Here is a 24,541-nt window from a genome sequence, read left to right as displayed (position 1 = left end):
TTGTTCGCGTGGCCAGTCAAGCTGCAATCTGGCCACAGCACGAGTAATCACCTCAATCAATTCCTCAGTGGATTTAATTCCGCGAGAGGAAAGCTCAGAAGGTGGTTGCTCGTGCTCTGACGAACCAAGAAAAAATTCATCCCCCTCGTGAACCGAAGAAGCACCGGAATGCGCTTCGACTTCACGAGGAGGAATGTGAGGATCTGGCGACACGGCAAGAGAAAGGGACGGACCCGTCTCTTGCTCATGAACCAAATCCATATGAGAACCCCATGATGTTAATGTGGGTGCAGAATGAAAATAGTTCAGACGGGAGCGAAGCATTTTAACTGTGAGAAGATCACAGTGCTCGCATCCGCCTTTGTCTATCGCCATAACCGCATGTTCTTCCCCCAAACAAACAAAGCAGTAATCGTGTGTGTCTAACTCACTCATAGGACGAGAGCAAGGAGGCACACAGCGCTTACCGCTTTGTTGACTCATTCTCTGCTTTCAAACTGTTAAACACGTTGAACAAGAGAGAGAGAAAGAGAATGAAAGTTCTGCACACTGACTGCTGACAACTAACTCCTAACAAGATCAATAGTTTGATTTGAGAGAGAGAGAGCGTTCTTGCCACACACATGCACAGAATGATCTGAAGACAAAAGACCTGACGATGCACCTGCGGCTCATCTATTTATAGCCTCGTGTCACGGTGCGCTCTGATGACGTCATCAACCGAGGCTATAATACCTCCGGGTCAATTCTGTTGACGTGTTACACACATTATTCACAGCTGGTCACGAATAGAGACGTTCCCATAGCGCTTTAGCAAGAGCAGCATCGAGTGTAGCTCTCAAAAGGGAACATAAAGAGCATTGAATGACATGGCCATGAACCTACAGTCAATTGAAAGCAAATCTGCAAATGCATCCTATTGTTTGGCAGCAAAATATATACACACAAAGTACAGTTTGGATACCCACCTCTTTAAATAAATTTTAACATAAGAAATATTGTCCCAAGTCCCTCTTTTTACATATAAACCTGCTTATATATATATTGCCACTTATTGAAAATATAATTTTTGTCCAGGGACCACCAGGGGAGAAAGGTGACCAGGGTACAACTGAAATCATAGACTACAATGGAAACATCCAAGAGGCACTTAAGGTTAGTGGAATCATATTACATCTATAATCTTTCATTGGAAATCAAATTTTAACCTGCAATGAGCTGTGCAGATTATGAAAACTTTCATATCATAAGCCGAAGTGCTTAATTCCTAATATCTGGTCAAGTAATTGAAAAGAGGGTAACACTTCATAATAACGTACAGTTGTAAGTCTTTTATAAGTGATTAATGATAAAATAATTATTTACAAAACATTCATAAATGTTTAATAAGTGATATGCTAACAATTTGTGTATGTTTTGTTAATTAATTTACAAGTAATTTCAAAGTAATCAGTTAATGATGGACTAATCATTTACAAAACATGACTATGCATTCATGAATGATTAATAAGTGATCATCCCCTCATCTAAAGTGTAAACAATTCATTAGTTGTAAACGTTTTACTCATCATTTGTAGATCTTTCCCCCCAGTGTGTATACCCACACAACCTGTAACCGGCAGGTTTGTAAAACATTTACAACTGATGAGTAGTTTACACTTTTTGATTAGGGGATGCAGAAAGTGTTGTAAATGCCTTGTATACACCAGATAATTTGTAACATGTAAGAAAGATCTACAAATGATGTGTAACACATTTACAAATGATTAATTGTTTACACTTTAGGGGATGCAGAAAGATTTGTAAATGATTTATTCATGCGTTTACACAACAGGTTTTGAATACTTTGTAGTGTGTACTGCAATGTGAGGGCTGACTGGTGCGCCCCAAATGACACACTATACACTCTGCACTTATTCACTATGTACTTATGCACTATGTAGTGTATGAATTATATAAGGCTATTTTGTCATTTATAAACAGTTTGATAGCCCCTCACGCTTCGCTACGTAATTAAAGCTTCAACAGTGCAAGTGTTATTTAAGTGCATTATCACTGTTTACACTAAATATCAGTTTAGAATAGTGCATAAGTATGTGATTTGGGACGTACCTATGGAGTATTTTAGTGCTGTGAATCTGATGTGATATTCAGTGGAGGGTAAAACTGGTTCACATTTTCACTAGAACCCACACACTCCACACAGAGCACACATGTGTGCTGATGAGAGAACAGGTTTATTATGTTTATTCACTTGACAGCACTTTTTTTATAGAAAATAGTTTTAGAATAATTGCATTTTTGTGCTTTTTAACAGACCAGCTTACAACTTTAATGAAACGTGTATAAATGATATACTGATCATTTACTAATGGTTTGATCATCATTTGTTCATGATTAACAAATGTTTATTGAGATAATAATACGATGTTGACATTTCAGTGATTAATAAGTAATTATTAATATATTAACTAGTAATTTATTAACCATTTACTAAGGATCTGTTTGATTATTTCATGATATGCTATTTTTTAAAGATAATTTACAACATATTGGTAAACCGTTTGTCACGTGAGAAATAGGAGGTCTGGGTCCAAATGCAGGTGAGAAGATGTTTTAATGAGAATTATAACAAAACAAACCAAACAAAAAGCCAACACGGCAGACTAAACATAAACTGAAACATAAGCTGAACAAAACAAGAAACACGGTCAAGAGCCAGGATCTGAAACACAAAATACACAGAAGACAGAAGACAATGCAGCCATGAAGCAGGAGTGAAAGGTGAGAGTTTTTAAAGACCAGATAATAGTGAACAGATGTGAGTGAATTAGTGCTAATGACAAAGACAGGTGAATGCAATCAGGAAGTGCAGTGTAGAAACAGCGACCTCAGGAGGCTGAAGGGAGACCCACAGCCCCGATCATGACACCGTTAGCATATTAATTACAATAAAATGAACATACCACTTATTAATCATTTATAAACACATAGTCATGTTTTGTAAATGATTAGTTCATCATTAACTAATTACTTGTAAATAACTTGTAATTGACTTGTAAAAAATTAACAAAACACAAATTGTTAGCATATCACATTTGTGCATGTTTTGGAAATGATTAATTCATCATTAGCTAATCATTTATAAAAGACTTACAACTGTACGTTATTATAAAGTGTCGAAAAGGGTTTTGACTGAAAATAAGGATTGACATAAAATTACATAAACTTCAGTCTGACCGTTTACACTGAATTAACTTAAAAATAATTCAAATACACACCCAAAAATTCAAAACTGAAAAACTGAAAAGTAGTGTTTTATGTGGTGCTTGAAAAATAATGGGCACAGACAGAAAGCATGACACACTGATGCATAACTGTTATCTTATATTTTACCTTTCCTCCTTTCTGACTGTTTACAGAAGATAACTACTATTACAGTTACGGTAATTCACTCTGTTTTGTTCTGCTTGTCTGTGTGTTATATATGTGCTGTATTTTTCCTCAGCATGAATTCAACAGTTCCATAAACGTGTCTCCCCAATTCTGCTAATTTTCTTACAGGTGCCTTATTGATGAAACACTATGTGTTGCTGTGCCTATATTTGTAAACATTTGTTTTATCTTACATTAGATAAAGACTTAATTTAACAAGGATCAAAGTGTGCGTAAATGTTGTTCAGTCTGCCTAGACTCTTGTGCTGTAAGTGTAATTTGTCGTTCATTATGTGCATCTTTACAAAAAAAAATACAAAATTCTTATGTTCTTTTTTTATTTTTGTGATTTAGGGTCCCCCAGGGCCTCCTGGACCAGTTGGACCAAAGGGGATGAAGGTATTAACATAATCAATTAACATTGTGGCCATTATAGGGAATTGCATGAAGGTCTTATGTGAGAGTCTAGCATTTTGTGTTTCTGACTGTAAACTTTGTGAAGTCAAAACTCCCAATGTGATGCAGTTCGTTTCACCTGAAACAGAAGTATTTTTTGCTTTTCACAGGGTGAACAGGGTGTTCCTGGACTTCCTGGCCTTGATGGTGAAAGGGTAAGTACTACACTATTTTAATTGTCTAGCTTTTATTGTCTGTTGTGTGATCCATATCTAAGAAAACTTTTATTTGTTATATAGTCTTATGTCACAATTAATATAAGGCAGCGGCTATTTGCGGTAAGTGCAAATAGTGCTAGATGCTATTTACACAGAAGTGCAAATAAAAATGGATTCTATTTTCACTAAGTAAAAATAATATTTTATTAGCGATAGATGCTATTTACACTAAGTACAAATAGCAATAGATAATTACACTAAGTAAAAATAGCAATGGATTCTATTTACACTAAGTCAGTGATGAGCAACTTTGATAGTGACGAGGGCCAGCAAACTTTCTCCTTTGTACCAAGTGGCCAGATTACTAATCCATGTCCACACACCTTTTACACCGTCAATTTCCTTTTTATTGAAGGGAATTAAAGTATAATTAATGTAATTTGTTTTTAAAGTTTGTATAACCCTAACAATAAAACTTGTGCAGTTATGCTAATTCATGTGGGAAACTTTGTCAGTTGACAGCAATATTACCCCTACAAGCCAATGTAAACACCTCAATTCCCCAGTAACCGCAGTACACAAAGCAGTGCAGCTTCTGACTTTGAAACGTGCAGCACTCGTATTTATTCAGTGAAATCGTAGCATAATCGTCATATTAATCAACATAGCAATTCTTGTCTTTTCATTCCTAAATTTAGGACCTCTTTACATTAAGACTTTTTTTTTACCATTTAGGTAAATGGCCTTGAATTTGAACTATTAAACTGAAGACTTTTTAAGGAAACCCTAAGAATATAGTTCAGTGAAAACATTTCTGTAATTTTACTTGAAACGCCTCTTGGGCATGCAAGTGCTCCTATCTCTTTATTTGGGGAAACAAATTCTCTAAAAATTCTCTAAAACTGTTTGCTAAGCTTACAATTAAATTTCATATTTCAACACACCAATGAAATTTGACAACAACAGTCTCATGAAGCTTGTTTCTTATTTTTAAATATTGTTTAAAAAAAAACTTGTTTTTGATGCTAGACCAGGAAATGCGCATGCGCAGTCATGTGCACGAGTTTGTGAACGCTGTCTGTTTCTATAGGAACCGGAGCTTCTAACGGTAGCACGGGTGGTTTAAACATTTCCACACATGCTAGCATAACTAAATTATTGGTATTTATTAGTTGCAATAGAAACATTATACAGAGAAAAAAAGTGTGCCAAAATTCAAAAGCGTTTTGAAGATATCGCTGAATATTTATTTCACCATAGTAAAAGTAAATTTCTGGCTGAAATAAATTTTTCATCTCAGTTTTTAATATTCATTTAAAAGGAAACATTATCAGTTATTATAAGTTTACATAGTTTATTAATGCTTCACAAACCAGCAGAAGACACTAACCAGTTTTAAACTCCAGTCGCACAGATGGGGAACGTTGTAAAACTGTGGTATCATGTGCCCCGCTATATTAAACTATGTTATTCTATGACATTATGTAATTTATACTATTTAATTTATGGATTTTAATGAGAAACCACAATGTCCCTTTAAGGCAAGTTATTTCACTCGGCGGCCATCTTTGAAACACCTTTCAGGCATGCAAGTGCAGCTCCTATCTCTTTGAAAGGGGAAACATCAAATTCTCCAAAACAGTTCACCAAGCTTATGATTAAATTTCATATTTTAAATCACCAATGAATTCTGACAAGAACTGGCTCATAAATATTGTTCCTTGTGCTCCAATAGCGTTAAAAAAGCTTATTTTTCAGGTTAGATCAGTCAGTACTTAGCGCACGTCTCAGAACGGTGATTGTTTTTTTATAGCAACCGGGACCTTTAACGGCAACTGCAGTGACGTGCGAGATAGTAAGGCAAGGCAAGGCAAGTTTATTTATATAGCACATTTCATACACAATGGTAATTCAAAGTGCTGTACATAAAAGGAATTAAAATCATAATAGCATAAAAATCATACAAATTTATAATAATCACAACAATAAAAACTAAATTTAAGAACATTTAAGATGATTTTAAAAAATGATTTAAAATTAATTAATACAGTAAAATGATTATACATAAAATAATGCAATCTGTTCGGACGTAGCACAGTGCTCATTCAATAAATGCACAACTGAACAGATGAGTTTTGAGTCTGCATTTAAATGTGGCTAATGTATTAGCACATCTGATCTCTTCTGGAAGCTGATTCCAACTGCGGGCGGTATAATAGCTAAAAGCGGATTCCCCTTGTTTTGTATGAACCCTTGATATTACTAACTGACTCGATCCTAGTGATCTGAGTTGTCTGTTAGGTTTATATTCAGTGAGCATATCTGCAATGTATGTAGGTCCTAGGCCATTGAGTGCTTTATAAACAAGTAAAAGTACTTTAAAATCTATCCTAAACATAACTGGAAGCCAGTGTAAGGACCTGAGGACTGGTGTAATATGCTCTGATTTTTTGGTTCTAGTCAGAATCCTGGCAGCAGCGTTCTGTATGAGCTGCAGCTGTCTAATGGTCTTCTTGGGTAGGCCAGTGAGGAGACCATTACAATAGTCCACCCTGCTGGTGATAAAGGCATGAACAAGTTTCTCCAAGTCTTGATGGGAAACAAAACATCTAATTCTTGCAATGTTTTTGAGATGATAGTATGCTGATTTAGTTACTGCTTTGACATGGCTACTGAAACTGAGGACTGATTCCAGAATCACACCCAGATTCTTGGCTTGATTTTTTGTTTTTTGACCCCTAGCGTCAAGGTACGCATTTACCTTATGAACTTCATCTTTGTTTCCAAATGCAATGACTTCTGTTTTCTCCTTGTTTAACTGTAAAAAGTTTTGGCACATCCAACTGTTAATTTCATCAATGCATTGGCAGAGGGTGTCAATGGGGCTGTAGTCATTTGGCGATATAAGGCTAGGTAAATCTGGGTATCATCTGCATAGCTGTGATATGCAATTTGGTTCTTTCTCATTATTTGACTTAGTGGGAGCATATACAGGCTGAACAGCAGCGGGGCTAGAATTGAGCCTTGTGGGACTCCGCATGTCATGGACGTCCACTTAGACTTATGCTCTCCTATACTTACGTAATAGCCTCTCCCTTCTAAGTATGACCTGAACCATTTGAGAACCATCCCAGAAAGCCCGACCCAGTTTTCCAGTCTATCTAAAAGAATGTTATGATCGACAGTGTCAAAAGCAGCACTGAGACCTAGTAATACCAGCACTGATATTTTGCCAGAGTCTGATCTCTGAATATCATTTATTATCTTTATGAGCGCTGTCTCTGTGCTATGGTGTGGTCTGAAACCAGATTGGAAATGGTCCAGGTATCCATTTGAGTTTATGTAGTGATTCAGCTGATTGAAAACAACCTTTTCAATAATCTTGCCTATGAAAGGAAGATTTGATATTGGTCTATAGTTGCTCAATATGGTGTTATCAAGATTTTCCTTTTTCAGAAGGGGCCTAACAGCTGCAGTTTTCAGGGAGTTTGGAAAAGTCCCAGAAAGAAGTGAGGTGTTCACCACTTCTAAGAGATCTGCTTCTAAACAGTTAAGCACACTTTTGAAAAAAGATGTGGGAAGTGTGTCAAGGTGGCAGGTTGACGATTTGAGGTGCTATACTGTTTCTTCCAAAATGTTGCTATTGATTGCTTCAAAAGTAGACATAATGACTTCTTTTTGAAATTGCGGTCGAATCTGTCTGACCTCTGCATAACTTGAGGGTGTGCTAATTGTCTTTCTGATATTATTGATCTTCTCAGAAAAGAAGGAAGCAAACTCATCGCACTTGCTGTCGGAGAGCAGTTCACTAGGGATCTGACTAGGGGGGTTCGTTAGTCTCTCAACGGTAGCAAAAAGAGTGTGAGTGTTGTTTAAGTTCCTGTTTATAAGGTCTGAGAAGAACATTTGTCTAGCTTTACCTAGTTCAGCATTGAAAGCATGAAGGCTGTCTTTATAGATGCTATAGTGAATTTCGAGTTTCGTCTTCCGCCACATCCGCTCAGCTTTTCTGCATTGTCTTTTCATACTCTGTACTGCTGTTGATTTTCTCTCCATGGCCATTTCTGTTCGCCAGAAATTCTGATTTTTACAGGTGCGATGTCATCAATGACATTCTTAACTTTTGAGTCAAAGGACTCCAGGAGAAGATCAACAGAGTCTGCAGAAATGCTTGGCATTGAAGATATAGCCTTCATAAATAGCACACTAGTGTTATCGTTAATGCATCTCTTTCTGACAGAGACAGATCTAGATTCATTAGGAGCAGAGATCAATATATCAAAGAAAATACAGAAGTGAACAGATAGTGCTACATCCTTGATAACAGTGGATGAAATGTTTAGACCCTTACTGATGAGTAAATCAAGAGTGTGTCCACGATTGTGTGTAGGCCCATGCACATGCTGAATCAGGTCAAAAGTGTTCAAAACCGTTATAATTTCTTTTGTGGTTTTGATTTCTGCATTTTCTATGTGAACATTAAAATCCCCTGCAATAGCAAAACAGTCAAACTCTGAACAAATCATTGATAGCAGTTCTGTGAACTCATCAACAAAGACTGGACAGTATTTTGGGGGCCTGTAAATAATGATAAATAGAATGCGTGGAGCACCTTTCAGCACAATCCCTAGATATTCAAAAGACATGTACTGACCAAATGACACTTGCTTGCATTGATAGACATCTTTAAAAAAGAGCTGCTACACCACCACCTCTTCTGACAGCTCTGCAGACACTCATGAAAGTAAAGTTAGGAGGGGCTGCTTCATTGAGGACTCTTGCACTGCAGCTGTCTTCTAGCCATGTATCATTTAGAAACATAAAATCCAGGTTGTTTGTGGTTATAAAATCATTGATCAGAAGTGGTTTATTTTTTAGTGAGCGAATGTTTAAAAATGCTAGCTTGATGGCATTACTTTTTGTCTCTAGAGCAATCTTAGTTTGATGCAGAATAGGCCTCAGATTAGATGGGTCAACTGTACGGCTTGGGATGGCCTTAGACTTTCTATCACATATTAAAACAGAAATAGGAAAAACTACAGGCACACTGGGTTCCCGCTTGTTCTGTAAACATTGCAGAGTGTTGCTGTTATCATAGCGGGGACCCGACACATATCACTGAGAGCTGTTATCAGTTGTTTTTGGTTCACTCACAGCAGACGGAGGAGGGTTTGGGCCCTGATGTTGTGGCAGCGGCCAGAGAGCTCTCACAGGAGGAGGAGGAGGGCGAGCTGGACCCACAGGTTTTGGTGGTTGTGGTGCCCGCCGTTTTTTAGTTGATAACTGGGGGCTTGCAGCAAAAGAGTGGTATTAACATCATAAACTGAAAGCAATCTTTATGTGATTTACTTTTCAAATGTTTTATAATTGATCATCCGAATCTAATATGATCCCGTGGATCATGGGTAAAAGGGAAAAGAACGAGTTTGGCAAAAGCCGGATTTGAACTCAAAAAGGCACTGCTACATGCTTTACCACCTACGCCACTAGAAACTTTTGTTCAACAAGCGTTTTTTGTACCACATGTTTGTGGGTGGAGTTAATATAAATAGTAGTGGTGGGCATAGAATATTTTTTTTTAATCTAGATTAATCTCACTGTAATCTTGGAATTAATCTTGGAATTCTGCCGAAGGCATTTAGAATATGTGTGCTAGCCAAATAATGACTAAAAGTAAGTCTTTGAGAACGGGTTTCTCAAGCCAGGTGGCACATTAGACCAGGGGCTCATCTCCTGTTTCCAAAATGCATCACAAACTGCTTGACAATTGCATTTACAACACAATTAACTATACAAACTTGTGTAACCAACTATTCCTACACTGCATGTACTTCTGCGTAAAAGACTGCGCGACGTGCACGTTGCAGTTAAATACACAGACGCTTACAGGCATGGATATCTGTGTGCACAGTCTTCTGTTAAACTGCATTGCTTTTAGAAGCGTCAATTCAGTTGTTGCATATAGTTTAATGTCTTTATTTCGGGATTATCGGTAAATTATAACTCAAATTTGAGATTTTACTGGGGCACAGCAGATTTTCACTGGGGCACGTGCCCCAGTAAAAAGGGTCTAGCATCACCCCTGCCCTGAAGCAAACCCGGCGGATTCATAGCTGCATCCATGTTAGCACGTCACGTTTGATGTGGTAATTCCACAGTAGGCATACACACAGGTTCGAAGACTCGTTTTCGCCCCCTACAGTGCAATTCGGCTAGGTATACATGCGTGCTAAAATATCAAGGGAAAAGTCATCATAGCTTGTGTAGTATAGACCCAGCTCCCAACCCAACTTTGAGAATAGATTAACGGCGATTTTTTTTTATCGCCCGATAAGAGTTTTACATTAACGCCGATAACGGCCCACCACTAGTAAATAGCCTCTGCCAACAAGACAGGCTGTTTGCACTTACTGTAAATAGACACTACTTTAATATAATCCATGCATTCACAGGGTCACAAAGGTTCAAAGGGGGACATGGGAATCCCTGGAATATCAGGAGAAAAGGGATCAATGGGTCTTCCTGGATTACAGGTAAAATGATGCAAGCATGTCATTTGTTGACACTTGTGGCATTATTCATAACATGCAATGTTTGATCCTGTTCATGTTTTGGTAATACATCCACAGGGTGTGAATGGTCTGAAAGGAGACAAAGGAGACACCGGCTTGCCCGGCCCTGAGGGGCCCTCAGTAAGTGCAGACAACAAAATGTGAATCAAGAATATGTGCATGATTTGCTCTTTTTATTTACAGCCAGTGAAAGCTATAATAAACAGAGGTATTTTTTTATCAGAGTGACAGTTAGCATGATGTCAGTACTATACCCCTTTTTAAGTGTATGGGTAGGAAAAAGAGTGTAACAATAATAATAGGCAGAGAATGAGAGAACTGCCACCTCCAGGATTATTATTATTATTATTATTATTATTATTATTATTATTATTATTATTATTATTATTATTATTATTATTATTATTATTATTATTATTATTATTATTAAAGGTGCAAACAGCAATAAAAGGGCCCTCACACCCAGGCTCACCTCCATGGATCAAAAAAGTGGATGAAAAAAGTTCCTCAAAGTTGTCTGAGACAAGTATTGAGTATTGTTTTGGTTTTAGGACAACTTTGATAAAAGGTTTTGGTCCACTTCAAATGTTGAATACTGTATAAGTGAATATGGGCATGGGCATGTGTTTTTAGGACAGGAGTCTTATCAAACATGAAGTTTGGGGCAGACTGGACATTGTATGGAGATACTACAACTTCTTTTTCCATGGTGAAACATCGAACTTTGTCAGGCAGCCACGCTACACCCTCCACCAAAACGTCTCAGGTTACCCATGTAACCATAATCGTGTAATCATGTAACCATGTCGTTCCAAACCTGTAAAGGCTTTGTTCATCTTCGGAAAAACAATTTAAGATATTTTGGATGAAAACCGGGAGCTTTGTGACTGTCCCATTGACTGCCGAGTAAATAACACTGTTAAGGCCCAGAAAAGTATGAAAGATGTCGTCAAAATAGTCCATCTGCCATCAGTGGTTCAACCACAATTTTACAAAGCTACGAGAATACTTTTTGTATGCAAAGAAATCAAAAATAATGACTTTGTTCAACAATTTGTCTCCTCTGCATCACCGTAGCGACATTCTGGAGAGTGTCCACTGGACACAAATAGCGTATGCTATTCTGTGTCAGCCGCAACACATAGATACATTTTCTACATGTATTTAGAGAATAGCGTACGCTGTTTGCGTCCAAAATGGCACTATGAAGTGTAGGATTTCAGCGCGAATCAGACAATTCAGGCGATTCAATTAGAAGTTTTGAAACGCTTCTACAGACCCAGATTCCACAAGAGACCCAGCATGACAAGGCTCCTGTCGTAAAATTTGTCATGTGACACCCTGGCGCCAGCCAGCCTGAAGCAAACCTAACCAACTAGGAATTTGCAATGTTAACACAAAAGGATATTTGTTGACCATTCCAAGGAAGGAGATTGTCAAATTTGGAGCAAGTAACCAAGATTAATTGTCAAAGAGATGCACATCTTGAACATCACATGAGTAAAATCACTAGTAGAGACTGTGCTTGGTTTGTTCCTCCTATCCACACACTGAGATTCCTTCCTTAAACTTTTGACCTCCCAGCTCAGAGAACGTACCCTCACGTTCCTAATACGGCCCAGAAAACTGCCTATTGATGTATATATGCACCTAAAATGATGCTAAAAGGACTCATGAGCAACTCATCATTTCTATGCATAACTTCCTATCACTTATGTAACTCACACATTTGCCTATTATGTTTTAATCACTCGCTGTGTATGTCCTTTTTGCTAACTATTGAATAGTTTAAATATATTGGTGTTTGGTATGCCTGAGATCGAAATTGCATTCTTGAAATGTTTCTATAATTCAATTCTCTGTAAAATGTATTATAGTCTTGTTATAGAAATCATGTCCAAATTTAACTCTGCAAAGAGCGGGAAAATTGGGACCACGGGACTGATCAGATAACACTGTGATTTATGGGTTGGGAGGAGAAACCAACAGTACCCCGAGTTAGGACAATGGTTTTAATTGGTCAAGACACCATTTGGGATGTGTCCAAAAGCTGAGTTTAAATACTCAGGACACCATCAACACTCTCTCTTACTCTCTCACACTCTTACTCTTCGTGCCGCTGTGTTTCGACGCTGGTAGCGTTCTTTGCGAACGCTCCCTGGCCTGCATGCCAACCGCTCCTCTGAAGGAAACATGAGGAGATCGTTACACTTCTGTCTCTTACTTTAATTCTTTTTTTTTTTTTTTTTCCGTTGAGAGTTTCGTGTTCTAGTTAAGTTTTGTGCAAACCGTGACCCAAACGTCTTTGCTGACCTGAGCTCAGTGTTGTTTAAATTTTATAGGTGGCACAACCACTTCTGAAACCCATATCAGATGTAAATTTTTACCACTTATGTGGTGTGTGCAAAGTTTCATAAGCTTTCGAGCATGCAATTCATTTTGGAGAAAAATTGGAAGAAGAATAAACAGAGCAATTCCAATTGGGTCCTCGCACCACTGGTGCTTGGGCCCTAATAATAATAATAATAATAATAATAATAATAAATTACTTGACTCCCTTTCTAATTAAACAAGAAAAAACAAGGTTCTAAAACCAAAAGGTCATCCACCTTACTGCGTCTGTCTTTAAGATGCTATGGGGAAAAACTCCTTTTTCTCCGAGACTGAAGCCTTTTTTAATGACACAGTGTAACTGCACGGCCATTGGTTTATGCCATTGGCCATTGGTGAATAAAAAACAAACCAATGGCTCAGCAGCGCAGTTGCACAAGCCCATGCTGATGAATCCCTCCAGAAGGCTATATAAGCGGGCATTTTTCCATAGAATCTCCGCTTACTTAGACTGAAGCAACGATTGAGTGCGGCTACATAGCACGGCTAGCAATGCAGTACTCGTTCCCGTATTTTAGGGAACCGAGATTACCTTAGTAACGGAGTACATTCTCTATCGATACGTCACTCATACTGCGGCTGTCTTTAAGCCAGCAGCAGAGTGGTCTTAAGGCGAGACACTACAGGTGAATAGGGTTAAATTTTTAGCTAGCAGATATCACCATGAAACTTTCCCAGTTGATTACCTACATTAAGATGAGAAAAAAATGTATTACAAAGTTTCTGTAATTTTATGTTTAAATATGCAAATTAGGCATTATCTAATTAAATATGCGCTAATTTGCCTATATTTAAAAAAACGAAATCTCAGAATTGGATAAAGCCAGGTTCAAAATTATTTTTTCATTGTGTTCACATATTAGATGGGGAAAAAATTACAGAGGGATTTATGGATATCTACTTTTGTTATCCTGTAAATCAGAATATACTGTCAATAGCCTTAAAAAATGTATTTTCGCCATGTTTTTTTGAATAAAATGTTATATAAATCAGGCTAGGAATAATATATTTACAAATCCCTCTGTAATTGTCTTCATAATATAACTAGGTACAAGACTGGAAAGTTTGGTGTATATAGGTGCTACTGAAGTGGAGATTTCGGACTTGGAGTATGAGAGAAAAGTCATTTTGAGAAAATGGGCTTTAAAGATTTATATTGTAAAAATTCCACACATTTTTATATGAAAACATTGCTAACAAGCAAAACAACTGGCCAAGTAATTATGGTAACACTTTATAATAACTATCCGTTATAACTAGTTAATAGATCATTAATAAACTGTTAGTTAATGAGTTATAAATGACTTGTTAAATAACAGTTAATAGTTTGTTATATATTTATAACTGTGTCTTATAGATAGCCAATAGATAACTTACAAACTGTTAGTTATCAAGTTATAAATGACTTGTTAACTGTATTTTAATGATTTATAACTATACCTAATAAATTAGTAATAGATCATGAACAAGCTGTTAGTAAATTACTTACTAAAGACTTGTTAAGTATCAGTTAATAGTTTATATATGTTATTGGGACGTTATTCTAAAGTTGCAACTATTCTTCATTTATTAACTGTTAGTAAATAAGGAATAGTTGCAACTTTAGAATAACGTCCCAATAACATACATAAGCTAATAACTAACACTTAACTAATATATTAACTCACACTTTACAGATCAGTTGTTCATAGTTTGTTAACCATCTACTAATACCAGTGAAACTTTGTAGAACAGCAAATGGATGGAACAAGTTCCAGCTACAGAAATTTGATGTGATATTTAAAATATAAAATTTTTGTACCTCAACCTTGTTCCACCCATAGGCTTTTCTGTGTACTGTATTTTACCAAAGTAACTCCGCAGATGAAATGTTGAACATTGTGTTTAATGTATAGAAACACACATACTGAGCCATCACATGTCAGAACAGCAGTATACAACAGAATACAAACCCATGAGGTTTGTGCACTTTATCCTGATCAAACATCTTTAATGAAATGATAGCAAACAGTCTTGCTTACTGTCACTGTTGTTGTCCATGTGCACAGCATGGTCCACAGGTGTAGCTTTCTTTTTACAGGAAGTACCCACTGTTGACTTCTTTCTCTTTCTCCAGACAGTACCTGGATTTATCTCAGTATTTTGCGCATCGCTGCTGGTTCACTCAGTATAGAGGGTCCAAGGTGTGATAAAACATGTTCATATCAATAATGCCAGTGGCTAGATTTTTATTTATTTTGTTTTCCTGTTTAGCACAAAAAAGTGCCCAAACCTCATGGGTTTGTATTCTGTTGTATACTGCTGTTCTGACATGTGATGGCTCAGTATGTGTGTTTCTATACATTAAACACAATGTTCAACATTTCATCTGCGGAGTTACTTTGGTAAAATACAGTACACAGAAAAGCCTATGGGTGGAACAAGGTTGAGGTACAAAAATTTTATATTTTAAATATCACATCAAATTTCTTCAGCTTGAACTTGTTCCATCCATTTGCTGTTCTACAAAGTTTCACTGGTATTAGTAGATGGTTAACAAACTATGAACAACTGATCTGTAAAGTGTGAGTTAATATATTAGTTAAGTGTTAGTCAGGGCCGGAGTGGGACTCCTTTTCAGCCCTGGAGTTTCAAGCCTTAGACCGGCCCACTTTAGTTCACGACTGACTATATTAAAATGACGTCATTTCCAATTCAGTGCAAATACAGTAGCCTAAGTGTTGCTTCACAGTGAAGATTTATTTGAACAGTTAACACAATATAATGTTTAACAGTATCAGTATCTATTTTCTGTTAGAATTAGTGCTCATAAATATCCAAACCTTGAAATGAAAAAATATCAAATAAATACAAATGTATATTAAGCTATATGTATAAAATAAAGATTAAAATAAAATGTATTAAACTTTCTAATGACACTATCATGTCATTTTCAAGTAAACAGCTGCTTTATAAGTTCAAATATTTTTCATAAATGAGAACATTAAAGGGTAAATGTCTAACACTATTCTTTTAAACATCACAATGTCCTTTTCTGCAATATCTGAATATATATTCTGTGCAAAATTGTTCAGTCCTTAAACACAAATAAAGAATAGAACAAGTATTGCACTGTCCTACCTGCCCATTCTAGTGTGTTGGGCTCATGACTGGTGCTTGGTAATGTTACGGGGCCTGGCTTTTCACTCTTAGCAGCAAACTGGACTAGAGGCTGCTGCTGCTGAAGAGCAACAGTACAAGAAAAGATTTGATACATAAACATGAACGGTGATTTGCAGACATCGTTGTTTTGCACTGCTCCTAACTAGCTTGACGTTAACCAGGGGCGGACTGAGACAAAATTTCAGGCCGGGAAATCTCACACTTATCCAGGCCATCCCACACCAAAATTTGAAACCCTGGACAACAATATTTTTCATCATCACATAAAGAAAAGTTGAAATCAACTGGGTAAAATAATTAAATGCTATCTCTTGAACTTCCAATTTGCCTTTTAATCTCTTTTAATCTCTCTGTCTCTCATGTGTGTTTACTTTTTAAACAAATTTTCTTGTATCTGTCACTTTTTTCATAAACACATCTCGACCTTTACAACCACCTATACAGTACAGATCTAAGGTTGGTCTTTTTTAAAGAAGACAATCAGCAGATTATTGCAGAAATACTGAGACCTTTTTAAAGACATGTTTTTGTCAAGATTGTAAAAAGTTGTGATTTTGTAAAATGACACTTGACATTGCTGCTAAGGGGGAGGAGACAGCCACCAGGATGGTTCTTGAGCTTCTAAGCTTTCAAAATTATATATATTTTATGATTAGTACTAAAACATTTGATAGAGAAAAGGGCAACAGAAAAAAGAGGGCCACTACATTAGGACCATGTGTTATTGTCGTAATGTTAAAATTAAAACAACAAAAATTAGCTACATCTTGAATATATCTTTATTAAAAAATCTTAAAACTAAACATGTTTTGCATTATCATGGGTCATGTTTGGCCCTAAGGAAAATTAACCATGATATTATTGAGCCTATGGTAAACATAGTAACCATGTTTTTTGGGGGGGGGTTTTAGGATTGATTCCCATTAGTATAATCATAATTTTATACCATGGTGAAAGTATAGTGTAGCAAAACCATTGTATATTGTATAATTATTGTATAACTATAGTAAACATGTTTTGTAAAACCACAGTTAATTTTTATAAGGGTAGCTCCCTAAACCTGTTTTAAAACGATATTTTTTATAGATTAACATTTGTTAGCAGTTCAATACTTAAGTAAACAAAGACAAAACTACAATAGTCTGTTTACAGATGTAACAGACCTGCGCTTTAGGTCCTAAACAGGACAGATTTGTCTCTCTGCTCCACCTGGGCACTTCTACTTCAGTCTCGCGTCGTTTTGGCGGACGGCGGATGCGCGGAGCGCGCGCGAGACGAAACACGTGCCAGTCAAGACTAACCGATTTATGATTTATTAGATTTTATTATTGAATGGCTAATTCTGAAATAACCACTTTAGTACATTAGGCCGGCAACAAAAACAACAACAATATTAAATAATAATAATAAAAATTGGAGGGTAGCGGGCCAAAAATTCTCCCGATGGACAGTCCGCCCCTGGCGACTGCTGTGAGTGCAGGCAGCTAGGGACACCGGCCCTCGCGGCCAAAAAAACGGAACGGCCCACCGGGAATTCTCCCGGTCCTCCCGATTAGCCAATCCGGGCCTGGTGTTAGTTATTAGCTTATGTATGTTATTGGGACGTTATTCTAAAGTTGCAACTATTCCTCATTTACTAACAGTTAATAAATGAAGAATAGTTGCAACTTTAGAATAACGTCCCAATAACATATATAAACAATTAACTGATACTTAACAAGTCTTTAGTAAGTAATTTACTAACAGCTTGTTCATTATCTATTACTAATTTATTAGTTATAGTTATAAATCATTAAAATACAGTCAACAAGTCATTTATAACTTGTTAACGAACCGTTTGTAAGTTATCTATTGGCTATCTATAAGGCACAGTTATAAATAATTAGCAAACTATTAACTGTTATTTAACAAGTCATTTATAACTCATTAACTAACAGTTTATTAATGGTCTATTAACTAGTTATAACAGATAGTTATAAATAATTAACAAACTATTAACTGTTATTTGACAAGTCATTTATAACCCATTAACTAACAGTTTATTAATGATCTATTAACTAGTTATAACGGATAGTTATTATAAAGTGTTACCGTAATTATTTATAACAATTTAAACTGAATAAAACAACATTGCCAAATAAGACCTTCAACTAACCACAGAGAACCACAAATACATGAACAAGCAGCCACTGTCGTGTAGAGTGCACTTTATTTATAGATTGGCTTATATCTAAACCACCCTGGTTTCCCATCGACAGTTTACGTTCAGATGCGCTTCCCGAGGGCATTTCACTGGGTAATACATTACTAATTTTCCTTTTCCCCCTTGCAAGTGACAACTGCTGTACTCTTTTCGATGATTGACGCGAACTTATATTTTCATCCATTGACTCAAAGATACCGCGGAAAGCTAAACCAAACAAGGAAGCGTCAAAGCATACCATGTGACGATTATCTTCAGCCAATGAGATTGCGCCTTTAGAGTTAAATCCCCTCTTTTACTTTCACGATTGGTTGCTGATAAAAAGGAAATAACCATATTTGGATCCAACAGCATTGTACAGAAGAGAGAGAGCTTTCCATCAGTGTACGTGATGAATGGGTACAGGCAGAGATCGCGGAGCAGCATGTTGATTTAGAACGCCAACTTTTGTTGAATTTATGAGAAATCTACAGACGCAAACAGACAAAGTGCAGTAAAATAAAGACCTAAATGTGTATTTCGGACTTTTTTTCACCACAAGTCTAAAAGAAGACATGTTATTGAAGACAAATATCCAAAAATCTCAAAATTGACCAATTAAAAAAAAAACGATGTTTTTGCCTGCCGTGTCTCGCCTTAAACGTCAGAGGGCGAAGGTCAATGAACTGTAGTGGCTATAGGAGCGTTAGAGGCTGCTATAGCTGCTACATAGACCTTGAGCATGGAGTTGGGAGCGACCCTTCTCCAACATTCTCGGGGAGGTTTACAGGCTTACAGATCCTAGAGAGCATCCACTCCTCTAATAGGATGTTGCTCGGAGACAGCATATCTGCTCCTTGGTTCAGCCTGCACATGCATTGCTCTTAGAGAACACAAATTGAGTTGAGCCCATTCCAAAAGGTGCTTCACCAGTGTGAAGAGGCGCCATGAGGAGAGACTGCCCTGGCGATTTATATAGGACTAAGACATGGTCTGACATAAGGGTGTGAAGGCCCAAACATACTGCCAGCATTTCCAGGCAGTTGATGTGAAGGCGACCTTCTGCTTTTGACCAGTGGCCAAAAGCCGGTTTGCCATCGCGCAGTGCTCCCCAACCTGAGTTGGAAGCATCTGTCGACACCACCTTGCTTCTGCAGACCATGTCTAGGGGTACGGCCTGTTTGATATGATATGATATGACTTTTTTATTGTCAGACGAATCTGAATTTTTTCTTGCGTAACGGTATGTTGACACTCTTTACAAACAGACAAAACACGATTTACAAAAAACATACAATATAATCAGAAAAAAACAACAACACTGGAGCTTTCATTTTACATGGATTTTGTTTAGCTCTAGGACAGCCTGGTGTACAAAGGAATGTTTTAATTTCACTCGATTAAATCTTGGAACCTTATATCTACGCTTAGATGGCAAAAGTACAAATTCATTATAAAACACATGACTAGGATTAGAAACAATATTCATAGCCAGCCTTAAGAGGTTCTTATAATAAGAAAGTTCATATAGCTTTTCAAGAGGCTGTCCTACTATCTTTGAACATATTTTAATTTGGTTCCTCAACTTTGTCTTTAAACCAACAGACAAACTCCTGTACCAAACAGAATTGCAATCCATTCCATTCACTGAAGGTCCTTCCGAGCTAGGGCTGCTACACCGGCCCGGTTCACCTCGATACTAAGGCTTCCTTGACGCCAGGCGTAGGAAGGAACTTTTGGTTTCAACTTTTTGATATCCGTTGGCTGGGAGACAGCGCGCTCTTGGCAAAATTGACCCTGAGTCCCAGGCACTCCAGGTGGTTGAGGAAGAAGGATCTGTGCGATATTAGCTCGTCCTCCAACTGGGCTAGAATGAGCCTGTCGTCGATGTAGTTTAGGACACAGGGGGGAAAGAGCTGCATCCATGCACATCGTAAAAGTGCAGGGAGCCAGGGATAGTCCGAAAGGAGGGACTGTGTACTGATATGCCACTCCCTCAAAGGCGAATCTCAAGAATTGCCTGTGGTGGGGGGCAATCTGGATGTGAAAGTAAGCGTCTTTCAGATCCAGTGAACAGAACCAGTCCCCTGGGTGCACTTGCAAGAGGATCTGCTTCAATGTAATCATCCTGAATGGCCGTCTCATGAGGGCATGGTTCAGGCGTCTGAGATCGAGGAAGTAGCGGCTGTAAAAGCCTGACTTGCTCTGAGATGGGGGAACCGTTTCTACCGCTCCTTTTGCCAGGACGCATGTGACGCTATGTGACGCCTTTGCTTTCCAGCAGATGGCCATGGGCGGGCAGAGATGCGTGGCCATTGACTCATCCAGGGGAGGCAGCTAGTCGTACCCTTTCTCTTCGGCGGCATCGACAGAGGTTAGGGTGGAAGAAGAGAAGGCACGTAGGTGGGCAGAGTAGGCGGCGCGCCATGACTTCGTAGTCTCGTCATGGACTTCCGGGAAGAATAGCGAGGAACTGCAGGAACCATTCGTCCAGGCAGCTGCGAGTGGGCTCCTCTGGGGGGGACCACTCTAAACCCAGCTCCTCAACAGCATTAGACAAGACACGGAGTAATTCGGCGTCCATGCCCATGCTGCCCGCGCTGGGCTGTGCAGACGGCAAGGGGGCAGGGTCGTGAGGTGACAGCACCTCCGTGTTTGAAGCTGCCAATGACATGCTGTTGTCCTTGACGTCGCACTTTCTCCCACCAAAAGAGACCAGATCACTCGCAGCCACAGAGGGATGCTGGTCTGAGTGGGAGAAAAGAACAGGAGAAACCTCTCTAGGGGACGAGAGTGAGGCACGCGGGGACTCCGGCGTGGAGCCGGCGTGGGCTCACTGGTAGGGCTCTTGAGAGGAAGGAAACGGTGCAGCATTTGAAACAAAGCCGGAAATTTGCTCTTATGGAAAGCTCTAATAGAAAAAGCTGGATGGCGGCAGGGGATCGAGAAGACTGCAGCTGCTGCAGACGTTGAAGGCGGCGCAGAGGTGGAGAAGTCAGCCGAGCAGGAAAAGGTCCGGATCCGTTGCAAGGCTTGATCACGGTGAAAGCTTGTTGCAGAGCGAGGGCTTGAGTCTCGTGAAGCAAAGATGTAGAGTCGTCGCTGAGGGAGAAAGATCTGAGATCCTACGGCTAAATGCTCGCTTATATAGCCAGATAGCCCTGCCCCTTCATTAGCCCCTTCTTGGGCTTCATCACCATAGGCTCATGCAGCTCCACTGCCGAACCATTGCTTGCGTTATTGAAAAATGCTTCAGTCTCTGAGAAAAAGGAGTTTTTCCCCATAGTGTCTTAAAGACAGAATCAGTATGAGTGAAGTGAAGATAGGGAACCTAAGGTACAAAAGTTATCTGAAACACAGTGCACATCTTAAAATGATCCAATAGCAAGATAACTAATATCATACAGAAAACAACCACTGGGACCCAACGATTATAGTATCTCTCAGTCGTGCAGATCATCTTAAGCCCTATTTGGATGGTAATTGTTTTTTAAGTGGACGTAAGTTATTTTCACCATTTACAGGGGGTAGTCAGTGTTTTTATTGCCGTCCGAAAACAGAATGTCTATGTTTATCTTTCACCACCCACGTAAAAATCCCTGGCCGAATTACTATTATTTTTGACAAACACTAAGGTCGTGTGGTAACTTAATTGCCATCCAAATCCACATCTCTGAGTTTGCAAGATTCAAAATTCAATGTTCAATACCTTTTTGACCACTGCCGAAGACCGTACGGTAACTGTTGTACTTCGCTGTAATTTACATGCATATTTATTTCTGAGATGCTGGAAAGTATTGAAAAAAACAATATTTCATAACTGCTCCACCACAGCGAGTAGGGACAAGAGTGGACTAAGAAAAGTACAGAAACGTTTGAAATGGGTCTTTATTAAGGCAGCAGCAGGTATGCAAAACTGTTTTAAAATGTGCATTATATACAGATATACATAACTATATTGCGTATAAATATATACAAATATAATGCGTCTATTTTCCTATTTTTAAATAATAAAATAATAAATAGAATTATATATTAAACCATATGCATGGAATAATAAGAATAAATTTATATAATAATATTTTTAAATACATTTTACACAATAATAAGAATACATTTGTAAATAAAATTTGTTTTATTTATAGCAGACAATCATGTGACTGGCCATGTGAGCAGCATGTTCCCGGGTTCATAGGATCACAGAACTCGCTCCTACACTGTGAATAAATTGCCATCTGAATCCATGAGTTTTATCTGTATGTAATAGAGGTGATATGTACATTTATTTTTTACATACATCCATATGAAAAACAATTACTGTCCAAATAGGGCTTTAATCTCTCTGCCTGGTCTGGAATTCTCTGGGTTTCATTTGTACTCCACTTAACGAGCTGGGACAGGAATCAGGTGGTACCCATTAGCCTGCTGAGGAGAGAGTAGGAAAAGCAAGAGCAACATAGAAGAAACACAGAGCACACACAGAAACAGGCCCCATGTTGTGCACAAATTATTCAAAATAAATCAAATTAATCCCTACATCCCTATAGACGTAGCAGTTTATACAGTGAGATCAATCATCAATCTACTTATCATCAATTTACACGCAAAATCAGTTTACCTTATAATGGGCCTTACTGTAGGTTGTGGTATTTTGGGCCAGATGTTTTAAACAGCTTCTCCATCTTTGTCCTTTGCTGTCCCTCATGTCTGCTGTTTATATTTCAGTTTTTCAGCAATTTTCATTTTGCTCACATTAACAGATTATTGGGCCCCCTGGAGCACCTGGTCCACATGGACCACCTGGCCCCATGGTGAGTTAAAAATGCACAACAGAAATGGCATAAAAATGAACACTTTGTGTATTGAGATATTTTATTACCTGGCTACCAAACAAATACATGTACAAACAAATAAACAAATAAATAGTGTTTATGTTTGAAACAAAAACTTTTGTCTTAAAGGAACCGTATGTAAGAAATGTATGTCAGTTAATCATAAAATGGCCCTGACATGTCACTAGACATTAAGAAATCATGTTCATTTCAAATACTTATATCACTGACAACAGTGGTCCGGCCAGGATATTGTCATTTAAAAGTGAGAGCTGCAGCCCACAACTGATGTTATTGTTGTCATTTTGTGTTTTGGTCTGAGGCTCCACCCTCCAGCTATCTACCAATCACGAAATCAGTAGAGTTTTGTGATCCGGGTTGCCAGCTCTGTTACAGCTGCAGCTATACGAACGTGTCGGATAAAACATGTATAATGTTACGAAACCTAAAAGACCTTGTTATTAATCCGAAATACGTCGTGACAAAGTCCGAAATAAAACAAGGATTTGTATAGGAGATGCCTTTGAAAGATGGAGACGGCTGAAAACGGAGAAGAATTTGAAGACAGACGCCAATGTTGCTAATTTTCTCCTGGACAGGTGAGATTCATCTATGTTTGGCTAACTTTGCTTCCGTACACAGTGGATTTTCCATGATCGCCCGTGCTAAATGCGTTCATAAAAAGCTTTATATCACACCACTAGCAGGGTATGAAAACAACCTATGTTCCAACTGAAATGTGGTATTACAGTACATCTTTACGAAATATTTGGCTAATCGCCATCTGTAAATTTTTGCGATACATAATTACTTCGCAAAACATCTCTTGTGAAGCATAAACATAATTAACAGAAGAAAAACAAATTACTGTGTAGGACTCGTCACTTGCCATTGGAAGCTCCTTGTAGCAGCCTACTCCTGCAGCTTAGCTGGCAACCTCGAGTCGGGGGGGAGCGGGAGGGGATACACCGTTCCACAGTATTTTGAAAGTGATTGCAGTACCAGTTTTGGCCACAATTCTACATACGGTTCCTTTAAAATATTACATTACATAAGGGATAATGTACATTTAGCCGGTTGTTATCACAGAAAAAAACTCCAACAGAGTGTTCAGGACCTTGACACGAAGCTGAGGGATTTTGAAGGAGTTTATTCTGCAATAATGTAACACGAGGGCGCGTGTAAGTTCCAATTGCGAGCTTTAATAAACAGATCGTAGTCAAACAGGCAGGGTCAATATCCAAACAAACAGTGTGACGAAGGCAAGACAATAGCGTAATCCAATAGACAGGCGTGGGTCAAAATCCAAGTGAGCAGTCCAAAGTAGCAAATAAAACAAAACAATGAAACAAG

General features: G+C 38.1%; 1 protein-coding gene across 1 annotated transcript in view; it reads left to right on the top strand.

Moving 5' to 3' along the window:
* Positions 1–24,541, top strand: part of LOC141331510 (uncharacterized) — a 421,481-nt gene that overhangs the window by 380,616 nt on the left and 16,324 nt on the right. The window contains exons 19-25 of the mRNA XM_073836569.1: positions 1,078–1,155; positions 3,423–3,446; positions 3,790–3,834; positions 4,002–4,046; positions 10,502–10,582; positions 10,679–10,741; positions 23,117–23,167. Coding sequence (XP_073692670.1) covers positions 1,078–1,155; positions 3,423–3,446; positions 3,790–3,834; positions 4,002–4,046; positions 10,502–10,582; positions 10,679–10,741; positions 23,117–23,167 — 387 coding nt within the window. The remainder of the gene's footprint in view (positions 1–1,077; positions 1,156–3,422; positions 3,447–3,789; positions 3,835–4,001; positions 4,047–10,501; positions 10,583–10,678; positions 10,742–23,116; positions 23,168–24,541) is intronic.

This window comes from Garra rufa, chromosome 3, assembly GCF_049309525.1.
Source record: "Garra rufa chromosome 3, GarRuf1.0, whole genome shotgun sequence".
Taxonomy (NCBI): Eukaryota; Metazoa; Chordata; class Actinopteri; order Cypriniformes; family Cyprinidae; genus Garra; species Garra rufa.
This window is presented reverse-complemented; position numbering and strand designations above follow the sequence as displayed.